Source organism: Dipodomys merriami, unplaced genomic scaffold (genome assembly GCF_024711535.1).
Source record: "Dipodomys merriami isolate MVZ:Mamm:240054 unplaced genomic scaffold, mDipMer1.0.p SCAF_49, whole genome shotgun sequence".
In the NCBI taxonomy this organism is placed as follows: domain Eukaryota; kingdom Metazoa; phylum Chordata; class Mammalia; order Rodentia; family Heteromyidae; genus Dipodomys; species Dipodomys merriami.
In genome coordinates, this window is record NW_027206057.1 from 10486263 (window position 1) to 10499925 (window position 13663).

General features: G+C 38.3%; 1 protein-coding gene across 3 annotated transcripts in view; it reads right to left on the minus strand.

Annotated features, from left to right (window-relative positions):
* C2cd6 (C2 calcium dependent domain containing 6) overlaps window positions 1–11401 on the minus strand; it is a 75977-nt gene extending 64576 nt beyond the window's left edge. For 2 of the 3 annotated variants that reach the window (XM_069995826.1, XM_069995825.1), the window contains exons 1-3: window positions 11074–11400; window positions 5768–5854; window positions 915–966 (exon numbers count right to left, since the gene is read on the minus strand). In XM_069995826.1, coding sequence (XP_069851927.1) covers window positions 915–966; window positions 5768–5854; window positions 11074–11298 — 364 coding nt within the window. In that variant the 5' untranslated portion in view covers window positions 11299–11400. Of the gene's footprint in view, window positions 1–914; window positions 967–5767; window positions 5855–11073 lie in introns of all 3 variants that reach the window. The other variant, XM_069995827.1, reaches the window with a different exon arrangement.
* Between the last annotated feature and the right edge of the window lie 2262 nt (window positions 11402–13663).

Here is a 13663-nt window from a genome sequence, read left to right on the forward strand (position 1 = left end):
AGGGAAAGACTTGGAAAAAATTATATTAAGTAAGCCAAGCCAAGTATAGGTCCCATGGTTTCCCTTATTTGCAATAACTAGTATATGTCTGAGTCAAGCAGAAAAGGTCAGATAAGTTGATGTTAGGGGAATGAACCCCAAGATAAGTATTCGATTTTTTTTTGTTATTTTTTTCCTTTCATGCAATTGTTTCTAACATATTTATAAGATGATTTATTAGTTGCTTTGTATGTCCCTCCCCCACGGTATAACCCCTGCTTTCACTGTATTTGATGTTGGTATAATTTGTGGAGGGGAAGGGAAAAAACAAATCATTTAACTAGGGATACAGGTGGACCCATTGCAACAATGAGATGTACAAGTCGTTATGTTTTACAACTTTGGTGGGGGGTAGGGGGAGGATCAGGTGGGGAGAGGGGGGAGTTTGGGAAGGGATGGGAAGGGGAAATAAAGAGGAGGCAACAATGCTTGATAAGAAATGTATTCATTATCTTGCCCATGTAATTGTAACTCCTCTGTACGATATTCTCACAATAAAAAAAAAAGAAAATAACATTTAAAATAAGAATTCGTGCATAAAAAATGATGGGATGACGCAGAAAGAATGAGAGCTCCAGCAATTTCAGCATTCCAGCTAAAGACAAGCCTTCCAAGTATCCCCAGGAACAGTGACACAATTGACAGTGACAATGGCATCAGTTGGCCATTTCAGATATCCCTCCATTTTGATCTGTCACAGCTCCAGCTGTGATATCATTAAGTACACATGCCACTCAGTGAATGCACACGGTGACTGGTAACAAAATGGTTAATATTTTAAGAAGGTAGGTTTAGAATGGTTTCTAATGTCCTAATGGGAAACTGGAACAATGCGATATGATCATACTATTATTTTAAATCAAAAGAAAGGATACTTTTAGGTACTAATTGTCTGCAACTCTTTATACGAACAGCCAGGCAGCCAACCTACAATAATCAAAAACAGAGTGAGTGAATGCAGTTTTACAGAAGTAAACATTTCTTCTACTCTTTTTTGAACTATATTTAAATTTTAAATCTCTCTTTTGTTGTTTTTCTCATTAGAAATATTATTTCTGATTTAAAGTATCTAATTAATGGAAAATATTTAAAAAAACCACAAAAGAAAAAGTGAGCAGGGTATGTTCAAACAGATCTAAAATGAACAAGAACACAAAACAAAGAAATGGCTATTAACTTAAATCTGACAATTTGGTGAAAACGAATCAAATAAAGTATCTTGCATATATAATATGAAATACAGTTTGTTTGGGCAAGTTCTTTTATGCAGTACCCTAAAACTCTTTCCTCTTCAATAATCATTTATTAGCTATAACATGCCAGGAGCAGTGAGATACTCATTGTTTCTTATAGAAATTATTCTAAATGTTGAAAAAATGTATAAAATGAAATACAAAATGAACATAGGATCATGTGAATTCCAAAAACATAGTATTTGCCAAATATGTACATATTAATTTGCTTTAACGATAGCTTTCATCTTTATTTTGTGTACACAGTATTTGCACTTGTTTTCACAGCTAAATGTATAAAATGAAATACAAAATGAACATAGGATCATGTGAATTCCAAAAACATAGTATTTGCCAAATATGTACATATTAATTTGCTTTAACGATAGCTTTCATCTTTATTTTGTGTACACAGTATTTGCACTTGTTTTCACAGCTTTTGTTTTCACAAAAGAATTTTCATGTTTAGCCTTAAAGTAAAACCAGTAGAAATATTATATTAAAGATTGTACATAAAACAAGGAAACAGAGATGATAATAGAGTAGTTAAAGCATTAAATGTGTAGAACAAGGAAAAAATACTGAAAGCTGTGAGAGAAATGCAGTCAATGCTAAGCCCATCAAAACAACAGATTTCAGTTAGAAATGCCTTCTTACACACTCTTTACCCTGCCCAACACATCAATTAAAAGCCTTTAAATGTCTTTGTGGTGTCTGTTATGGAGAATTAAAGGTCTCATCAGTTCCATGAGGCTAACATACACTTTATTCCTGTCCTGAAAACCATGACTAAGTAAGGCACAGATACAGTCTGTAGGATATTGCAAGTATATATAATTGTAGCTCCAACAGTTAGTACACAGCAAGAACCTACCAAACGTACATCACATGTTTATGCTCAATAAATGCATGGATAAAGAAAGACAACCATTCAGCCTCAGTAGACACATTATTAATCATTGTTCAAAATCAGCAAGGAGAAACTCAAAATCCTTTCCTTTGGCAATCATTCTAATGAACATAGATGCAAAAAAATCAGTAAATACTTACAATCCGAATTAAACAATGAATCAAAAAGATTGTACACCTTAACCAAATTGGTTTCATTCCAGGCATATGAGGTTGATTCAACATATATATATATATGTACATATATGTATATATCACAGCACATAAGTAGAATTAAAGGATCACATAATCATTTCAATAAATGCAAAAAAAAAAGCCTTTGACAAAATTCTGTATCTTTCATGGTAAAAGCTCTGAAGAAACTAAGAATAAAATGAATGTGCCTCAACATGATGAAGACTGTATATGACAAACTTATAGCCAACATCATACTAAACAGGAAAATACTGAAATCATTTTCTCGAGTCAGGAATAAGATTGTCCATTTTGTCTATTCGTATTCAATATAGTATAGAATTCCTAGTCAGAGCAATAAAAGAGAAAAACAATAAGAAAGATTCAAGTGGAGAAGAAAGAAGTCAAATTATCCCATTTTTAGACACTATGATCTTAGAAATGATATATCAGTATCCTAAACTGTTAGCAAGATCGTAGGATATAAAATTAACATACAAAAATCAGTAGCTTTTCTGTACAACAATAATAAAAGATGTTGAAAAATCAGGAAAACAATTCCGTTCACCATTGCCTAAAAACAATGAAGTTCCTAGGAATAGACTTCTCCAAAGGTAAAAAACCTCTGCAGACTCATGCTCATGGATTGGCAGAATTAGTATCATGAAAATGTCTGTGCTACTATAAACGATCTACAGGGTCACTAAAATCCCTATCAAAATCTCAATGTAATTCTTTACAGAAATAGAAAAAAATCCTAAAATATATACGGAAGTACAATATGTCCTAAATAGCCAAAGCAATTCTAAGTAAAAGAAGCAACACTGGAGGTTTCACAATTCCAGAATTCAAATTATACTGCAAAGCACAGAAACAACAATAATACCCAACCCAGCTACTGGCTGTTAAAAGCAGACATGTAGACTGCTGGAATCGAATACAGAAGACCCAGAGATAAATCTATACAGCTGCAGCCATCTGATTTTTAACAACAGAGCTAAATGTACTTGGAGAAAAAATAGCTTCTTCAATAATTGGTGCTGGAAAAAACGAATATTCACATACAGAAGACTGAAACTATCTCTCATCCCGTACTAATATCAATTTGAAGTATATCAAGGATCTTAATGTGAGACTTAAAACTTTGAAACTGCTATAAGAATAGGGAAAACACTAGAATTTTTTTGACATAGGCAATAACTATCTGAGCAGAACAACATAAGAGCAAGCATTAACAAATGAATTAACAAACAACAGCACCTACACAGCAAAGGAAAGAATCACTATGCTAAAGAGACAACCCACACAATGGGGAAAAAGTACTGGTTATACATATAATAAAAGTTAATAATGAATAATTTAGAAAAATAATTATAATTAAAAAGTAATAATTTACAATCTACAAGGAGCTCAAAAGAGTAACACTTAAGGAATCCACAATCCAATTAGTAAATGAAAGAAAAAGTACAAATAATCAATAAATATATCAAGAAATATACAACATCCAAAGGAAATGGAAATCAAAACAACATTGCAATTTCATCTCACTTAGTAATAATAAAGAACACAAACAACAAATGCTGGTGAGGAATCAGGGAAAATGTTGGTGGAAATGTAGACTAGTATAACCACTATAGGTTCTCAATAACTAAATACAACTGCCCTTTTATGTGTATATGAAGGATTATAAGTCAGAACATACTTGCACACAAATGTTCTTTACAGTAATATTTACAATAGCCAAGTTATAGAAACAGTCCAGATGCCTAATAATGTATGAATGGATAAAAAATGTGTCATTAGACACAATGAATTATTATTCATTCATAAAAAGAATGATATTAGGTTTTTTAGGGGAAATGATTACATGATGTAAACCAGGAGAGTACACAGTATTATATACGGACATGTCAAAATGAAATCTTATACAAATAATTGATGCTAATAGAAGTGTGAGAAAAGACAAACAAGTAAAATTCTTAGGACTGAAAGTATGGCTCATGTACCTGTCTAGCAAACATGAAGCCCTGATTTCAAACACTTACGAAGGAAGGAAGGAAGGAAGGAAGGAAGGAAAGAAGGAATGAAGGAAGGAAGGAAGGAAGGAAGGAAAGGAAAGGAAAGGAAAGGAAAGGAAAGGAAAGGAAAGGAAAGGAAAGGAAAGGAAAGGAAAGGAAAGGAAAGGAAAGGAAAGGAAAGGAAAGGAAAGGAAAGGAAAGGAAAGGAAAGGAGGGGAGAAAGATAGGTTGATTTTTTTAATTGATTCTTATTTTATGCTCAATCACTGCACTGCTCTAATAGTGGTACAAAAGAATAAAGATAGGCAAAATTCACTGTAAAAGGATCTCATGATAGGGGCTGGGAAGGTGGCTCAGTGGTAGAGCACTTGCCTTGCATGCTCCAGGCCCTGGGTTCGATTCCTCAGCACCACATAAGTAAAAAGCCGGAAGTGGCGCTGTGGCTCAAGTGGTAGAGCGCTAGCCTTGAGCTGAAGAGCTGAGGGACAGCGCCCAGGCCCAGAGTTCAGGCCCCACAACCGGACCCCCCCCCCAAAAAAAGGATCTCATGATAGTTCAAAAAGCACACAGATACTCATGTCCTATATTCTGAGGCACCAAAAAAATAGAATAACAGACTTTTCTGATTTTCAGTCTAGATATTATGTCCTCTGTGTGTGTGTGTGTGTGTGTGTGTGTGTGTGTGTGTGTGTGTGTGTGTGTGTGTGTGTGTGTGTGTGTAAAATAACTATGTTTACTTTTGTTTCTGTGGATGGTCTAGGTGTGGGAGCAATGTGAGGTTAATTTTCAAGCTGAAAATCAATCTAACAATAAATATAATCATTTGAAGAGCTCAGTAAAAATACACACGTCTAGGTCTCTTTTTCAAAACATTCAAGCCACGAATCCTAGCTGGTAAGGAGGCTGAGATCTCAGGATCAAGGTCTGAAGGCAGCCTAGACAGAAAAGTCTGTAAGACTGTTATCTTCAATTAACCACCAAAAGGAAGTGGAGCTATGGCTTAAGTGGTAGAACACTAGCCTTGAGTAAAAGAGATTAAAGACAGCACCCACACCTTGAGTTCAAGCCCTAGGACCCGCCTCCACACACACACAACAAAACAAACATTCCAAATTAAATCTTAGGTAGTATCCAAAGTCAATGTCTTACAAAAGAAGCATCTGGGTGATTTACATGTAATTGGATTTGGAAATCCTAATATAAAACATTATGTATGCATGTTTTCCACAGTATCAGTGATCATCATGTTTATATGAATCAGTAAATTGCATGAATATGTTCTCAGAGAGAACCATTTCCTGCACATCCTTTTCAATTACCATATAATAAATATAAACAACGTTTCATATCTAATAAAAAACACTTCTGAGTTTACTGAACGCTAGTCACACGTACCACATCCCCAAAAGGCACCAGAGTTCGTGTTTCACGTGCTACCACTTGTTCTTCACTGTCAGACCCATGAAAAGTTTGTCTCAGCATCTACAATACAAATAGACTAAGTTAACCCTTTAGAAAAAAAGAGGACTAAAACTAGATAAAAAATTAACTCCAATATTAGATTATTATCTAGTTAGTATCAGATACTCTAGGCAGTCGGGTATAAATAGAATAAGAGACTTTCCGCATCTTCAATAACTTTACCAACAAGTAAACATCGAAACAAAAATGTACACAACAAAATCAGTCATGAATCATGAATCATGAAAAGAGGAAAGGTTTGTTTTGGCGCACAGTTCCAGAAGCTTCCATCCACAGTCCATTGGGCTGGTTGTTTTGGGTTTATAGTAGCACAACACAATGTGATGAAAGTAGATAATGGGAAAAGATGGTTCAACTCATGGGAAAGAAGCAAAAAGAGAGGAACAAGCCAGAGTCCAATATCCACTTAACTGCCTTCTGCTAGGCCTTATGTTGTTATAAAGGTTTTAACATCTCTCACAGGCTGGTGACACAAGCTTTTAACATATGGGCCTTTGGGAAACATACTCTAGCACCCAAACTGAAAAAGGGTACATATAAATGAGCAATGAACATCTATTTTTAAATTTACTTTTTAAAATGTTTTTATTATCTTTAAGTGATTGTACAAGGAAGTTCCCATTCTACAAAACAGTAGATGAGGGCCTGGGAGGGTGGCTCAGTGGCAGAGTGCTTGCCTTGCATGCATGAGGCCCTGGGTAACAAAGAACATCTTTTAAAGATGCTCAAAATATTGTCCAAATTAATAAAAGTCATCATAAAGGGGTGCCCACTGACAATGCCTGGCATAGTTTGGATATCAAAATAAATGATAAAAGTAAGTATATTAGAACCCATTGAATTCACAAGACTCTACTTATATGAAAAAAATTCTTCCTTTTAGCACAATGTCACACCGTGAAAGCAGAAGGACTAATGGAGTTCAAAAAATGATATTCTACTAGTATAATAATAAAACTGTTGGTGGGGGATTCACCAACACTAAATGGAGAGGGAAAAGCTTGCGGGGACAACAGCATTGATATAGTCTTAAAGTATTTCCCCATAGAATGAGCATCTGTGAGCTGGATGCATGGGGCTGGCGCCTGTAATCCTAGCTACTCAAGAGGCTGAGATCTAAGGATCGCAGTTCAAAGCCAACCTGGGCAGGAAAGTCCGGGAGAAAACCAGAAGTGGCGCTGTGGCTCAAGTGGTAGAGTGTCTCAAGTGGTAGAGCGCTAGCCTTGAGCTGAAGAGCTGAGGGACAGCGCCCAGGCCCAGAGTTCAAGACCCATGACCAAAAAAAAGAACATCTGTGTAGCAGAGAAACAGGAGCTACACACCTTGGCGGGCTAATCAGCATCAGGCCCATCCCGTGTGTTTAGATACTGAGGACACAATCTTGTACTTGCTAATATTTTGATAATGTTTATCTTGGAAGGCTGTTCTGAATGAGCATTTCAATAAATATAATTTAGACATTTTTAAACCTACCTTAGACCACTCATGCTCAATGTATCCTGTCATGGCCTGCATGGCACGTGCCCTTTCCCCTCAGCCCCACATTACCTTCCCTGTATGTTTCCTTCCTTATTTGAGGACAGCTCTCTGTAATGGCAACAATATCAGCAAGATCTCTTTGCCAAAGTCCCAGAAGAATCTTGAGCAAAGGTTCTAAACATGTCTCATCTACAGCATCTGACACACTACCTAGAATTTCTCCTGAACCTGCAGAGGATTCAGGTTCCACTTAAGTCCACTTGTCTTTCATCTCTGCACATTTGGCCTCAACTCAAAATACCTTGTAGCCAGTGAAAAGTCTGTACGTCTCACTTTGCCTGCACTTCCTTCCGCACTGACTCTTTGATACATTCCTCTCCATTCAACATTTCTCTTTGAAAACCTGCTACCACATATTTACCTTTTCATATAGTAATTCTACTGAATTTTCATTACTCTTACATTATTTAATATTTACTAATATGTTAACATAACTATATGCCTGGCACCAGGCTGATTTCATCATGAAGTGCTCTTGCCTTCGAGAAGACCAATTTGACTGGAATCCTACCTCCTCTGGAAGCCGAGAGCTGAGAAATATGGTTCAAAACTCTTATTTCCAATTAACCACCCAAAGACCAAAAGTGGAGCTGTGGCTTAACTCGTACAGTACTATCCCTAAACAAAAATAAATAGATAAAAATCTAAGAGTGCCTAGGCCATGAATTCAAGTCCTAGGGCCAGAAAAACCAAAACCTCTCTCTCTCTCTCTCTCACTCTCTCTGTATATATATATATATATATATATATATATATATATATATATATATATATATATATATATATACACACACACACACATACATATTACATGTATATATGTATATATATGTATATACACACACACACCAGTATAGCCTCATCTTATGTCATGTTCCCTTGCATTCACTGTTTCCTGTACATTTCAATTTTTTTCTTTTGCAGGAACTTCATACTAGGCTTATTCCAGCTTAATGCTCTCCCACAACCCTTTAAATGGTCATTCTCTTATTCTTCAAAGCTTTGCTTAAAAGCTACCTTTTCAGAAACTTCTCTTGATCCCTTAACCAAAGTAATTAAATAGTTTGATTCACTTGAATCTTTGAGGTTCATGCTTAAGAATCATTGTAGACAAATGGGGGAAAAGACATCGTAATTGCTGTAGATTGAGGATGTATGAATGAAAAGCAGCTGATGCCAGAAACATTGGGCAAATCAGGTGAAAGCAATAGGAAGGGTAAGTGACTAGAGGTCTCAAAAGATATTCTAGGTTATTTTTTAAAAATAAAATGTAGATTACTAAGATGATTTGAAGGATTAGGTAGAGATAGTACTTAAATTGAGAGACCATGTCTTTCTCCCACTTTGTCTACAGTGATTCTTTTTTTTGTCGGTCGTGGGGCCTGAACTCTGGGCTCAGGCACTGTCTCTCAGTTCTTCAGCTCAAGATTAGTGCTCTACTACTTGAGCCACAGCGCCACTTCCAGCTTTTCCTGTTTATGTGGTATTGAAGAATTGAACCCAGGGCCTCATGCATACAAGGCAATCACTCTACCACTGAGCCACCTTCCCAGGCCTCTACAGTGATTCTTAAGCATGAACCTCAAAGATTCAAGTGAATCAAACTATTTAATTACTTAAAACTGAATCTGAGCAACATTCCCATGGAACCCATCTTTCCAATTCCATGGAGACGGCTTCAAAATCTGATTTATCTAGTGTTCCAGAAGATTTGGATGTGGATAAAAATGTTCCAAAAATTAAAAGAAACACTGGGCTGGAGTATGTACCATTAGTGCCATGCCTACTTGGCTGCTTTTTGTGATTGAGTTTGTATTTTCCCAATCAGTGAATAATAAATACCCAACTACTTTTATATGGAGAAATTTCTTTTGTACATTAGAAAGGGATCCTCATACCAAAACAACATTGGAAATCACCATTCTAAAGAATAAAGTGTACATTCCTTAAGATGAGACACAGCAAACACTCAGCCTAGATTTCCTAGCACATTGTTCTTACAAACCATGGCATTTTATCTTAGTATTATCTTACAGCTAACCTCTAATTTGCTCTCAAAGTATCATAACAATGCTTAGTCTTATACAATTTTGGAATGGGGTATATCTTACACATTAAGTAACTGAGTTCTTTAATTTTTCTTTAATTTAATTAGGTTTTACACCTAATCTCTTTGTATAACATTTTTCTTCATCAATATTTTTTGGGGGACAGAGGGGGGTCCGGTCGTGGGGCCTGAACTCTGGGCCTGGGCGCTGTCCCTCAGCTCTTCAGATCAAGGCTAGTGCTTTACCACTTGAGCCACAGAGCCACTTCCGGCTTTTTTCTTTTTTGCTTATGTGGTGCTGAGGAATCGAACCCAGGGCCTCAGGCATGCAAGGCAAGCACTCTACCACTAAGCCACCTTCCCAGCCCCTTCATCAATATTTTTGTCCACACTATTTTCTTAAAAAATTAAGACCACAAAGGGTGAACAAATGCAGCAGGGATACTTACTAGATACTATGTTGAAAATGAACTATACAACTTGTGGGTGGAGATTGGAGGGAAAAAATAGGAGAAAGCCAGGGAAGGGGTGACATGGTCCAAAAAGAAATGTACTCTACTTGATTTATGTGACTGTGATCCCCTGTACATCACCTTTATAATAAAACTTTTCAAACTAAGATAGGTGGAAAATGGAACAAAGAAACTTGAAAATTGCTTTTTAAAAAATACCAAGATATAAAAATTCCTTATAATCATCTAGTGACATTTTAAAAAGGGATTGGTATGTGTACATGGAGGATCTAGACAGCCATGTCCAACTGAACTGCTTGTGGCAGTAATATTTTGCACTTTGCTTATATATATTTTCTGTAATGCACATGTTAAAAAAAGGTTTCTTTTTTAAGTGTATTGAGTTGATTTTTTTGGGGGGGGGAGGAGGGGGGTCCGGTAGTGGGACTGAACTCTGGGCCTGGGCTCTGTCCCTCAAGGCTAGCACTCTACCACTTGAGCCACAGCGCCACTTCTGGCTTTTTTTTTTCTGCTTATGTGGTGCTGAGGAATCGAACCCGGGGGCCTCATGCATGCAAGGCAAGCGCTCTACCACTGAGCCACCTTCCCAGCCCCGAGTTGATTCTTTTTTTTGCCATTTCAGTCTCTCTTGTTCTAGTGGTAGCACTACATATTCTGAACTCAGGAATAACAGGAGGTCAATAATTTACTTTGCAGAATTTACACTTCAGGTTCATTATTTAAGAACCTTAGTGCCAAGGATCAGGTGGCTCACATCTGAAATCCTAGCTATTCATTCAGGAGGCTGAGATCTAAGGGCGGCAGTTCGAGGCCAGTCCAGGCAGGAAATTAACCAGCAAAAAGTAGATCTGTGGCTCAAGTGGTAGAGCAATAGCCTTAAGCAAAAAGATTAAGGTGTAGCTTGGCTTTTCACAGTGAATTTTTTGGAGTAGATAACGCTTAAGACTGTTCTTTACATTGTGCTAAGCTGCATGATATCACCGTCCTATCTGTTTCCTTAAATAAGGTAAAAACGAATTATAGTCTTAACTGTCCCCACCACACAGGTAAGCTCTCCTTTGTCATTTCCAGCTCCAGCTGAGGAAGTCTCCGTGCGCACGGGCCCCATCGTCCAAGGCCTTCCCGGCTCTGGGGCTCCCCAGATCTGTAAGCCCACTCACGTTCAGCAGCCGGTTCCCTGTGCTCTCCTTCTCCTTGGGCGGTAATTTCTTGCCTTGGGCCTGTGTATTATAGGCAGAAGGAAACTCTGATCCTTTGCCAGGTGTGTTATCTGGGTTGGTAAAGGCACCCTTATGTAGAGCAGAAGATGTAAACAGGGAATGGACCCGCTCTCTGTGCGTATCATTTTTCGTAGAAAGCCTTTGGGTGTCTTCGGGCAGCTCCATCCCTGTCTTCTCAGTGGGGCCTGTCTGGGTCTAACCAACGGAAGGCCTGCTTCACTACGCAGGCACCATGCTCGTTGTAGGTTTTCTCGCGATTTTTCCCGAGCTTTCTTGGGCACGTGCAGCCACCCACGTCCTTGCGCGTACGTGCAGGCGGGCACACATGCACGCGCGCGCGCGCACGCACGCACGCACACACGTCCTGCACACCGTCATCTCTGCAGAGAAGGCCTCCTGGGATTGAGAATCCAAGCCCTCCTCTCACTGCAGCACGCTGACTACCACCTCCTGTATGCTATGCTTCCACGTGTTACACCTTCAATCGTCTCCTTGGATATCTTTACCTGACGTCCACCTAAGACATCTTCCCTCCTGAATCTCAAGTATGTTCCAAATTCATTTATGCAAGGTCACATCCACGAAAATCACAGAAATTCTGATATGTCTTAAAATTCCAACCCTAATCTCTGAGTCCTAGTCATTCTTTTCCCCTTACAGCACTTAGTTTGGGGTGATAGGCAGATAGAAGATTGCAATGGTTTACCTGAGGGTCCCTGTCTCATGAGTCCTGTACTTTGTCCCGGTATTAATACACTTTTTCCACAATACACAAAGCAAAACCAGAAACTTTCAGAACTCTATAGGCCACAAAATTTAATTTCTTAATATGCGAGCCAACAGACTCCAAATGCATTTTCTTACTTCAGAGTCATTACTTATTGCTAGCTTTGATTATTTAGTCTTTGGTTATTCAAACAGGCTCAAAGTCAGTTTTCAATATGTCTTGTAACATACATATGTCCAGTATGCATACTCCAATGGTGGAATAAACTGCTGTCTCCATCCTATCCTTGACAGAGCCCTATGGTGGGGCCACATTATTAGTTGCTAAATTCAAAAGACAGAGTTCTTTGGCGACAAGGCTCTATCCCAAGGCGCTTAAAACTGTTGTCATCTGGGGACTATGCTGCATGGTATTTAATCACTGTGCCATTGAAACTTGCTGTCAACCAGCTTGTTTTGACTTCTTTAGGACTCAGGATATGCAACAAAGTGCATACCAGCACATAATAAGAGTTTTAAATATTTTAATCAGATTAAATTAAAATTTAATCAAACCCTAAATCTAAAGTCCAATCTGTAGAAATTGTGATTGAAAAACAAATGACACTATTTTTTTTGGGGGGGGGGTCCGGTTGTGGGGCCTGAACTCTAGGCCTGGGCGCTATCCCTCAGCTCTTCAGCTCAAGGCTAGTGCTCTACCACTTGAGCTACAGCTCCACTTTCGGCTTTTTGCTTATGTGGTGCTGAGGAATTGAACCCAGGGCCTCAGGCATGCAAGGCAAGCGCTCTACCACTGAGCCAACTTCCCAGCCCAACAAATGACACTTTTAAAAAATCAACTCAAAACCCAAGTGAGCCTTAAAAACTCACTTGGGATTTTTTTTTTTTTTTTTTTGCCAGCCCTGGGGTTTGAACTCAGGGCCTGGGCACTGTCCCTGAGCTTCTTTTGCTCAAGGCTAGCACTCTGCCACTTGCGCCACAGCACCATTTCTGGCTTTTTCTGTTTGTGTGGTACTGAGGAACTGAACCTAGGACTTTGTACATGCTAGGCAAACACTCTACCACTAAGCCCTTGCTTGGGACTTTAAAAAAAAAAAAGCTGTTGTGGATGAGATGTACAAGACAGTATGTTGAAAATGAACTTTACAACTTTGCTGGGAGGAGCAGGAACGAGAGGGGAGGGAGAAGTTGGAGAGGTGGGGAGGAAAGGGATGGTAGGGGAAAAATAAAGGAGGGGTAACAATGCTGGATAGGAAATGGACTCATTACCTTGCTCAAGTAACTGTAACCCCTCTGTACAGTATCTTTACAATTATATATGTGTGTGTGTGTGTGTGTGTGTGTGTGTGTGTGTATAGAGAGAAAGAACAAAAAAGTGAAAAAAAGCTGTTGTGAGATATAGAAAATGCAGCCAAGTCAAACAAACAAACCAACAACAACAACTAAATTTGTAACTATCACATAACCCATCAGTTGTACTCCTGAGCATTTTTCCCAGCTGTTGGTTGACGTGGGGTTTTGATAACTTCTGCCTAGGGTGACCTTGGACCATGATCCTCTCAATTTCAGCCTCTTGAGTGGCTGAGATTTTACTCATGGGCACTGCACCCAGAATCCTCCTCCATCTTCAAAGCCAGCAACATCTTAACTTTCTAACTAACTCATCTAACTGTCTGTTTGACAAAAGGCATGAAAAGTTCTGTTTTTAAGGAATCATAAGACTGGTCACGTGGATAACATAAGATACTCTTAATTCAAGGTTCATACCCTCAACCATACCTGCTTTTTCAGTGTAAAATAATGC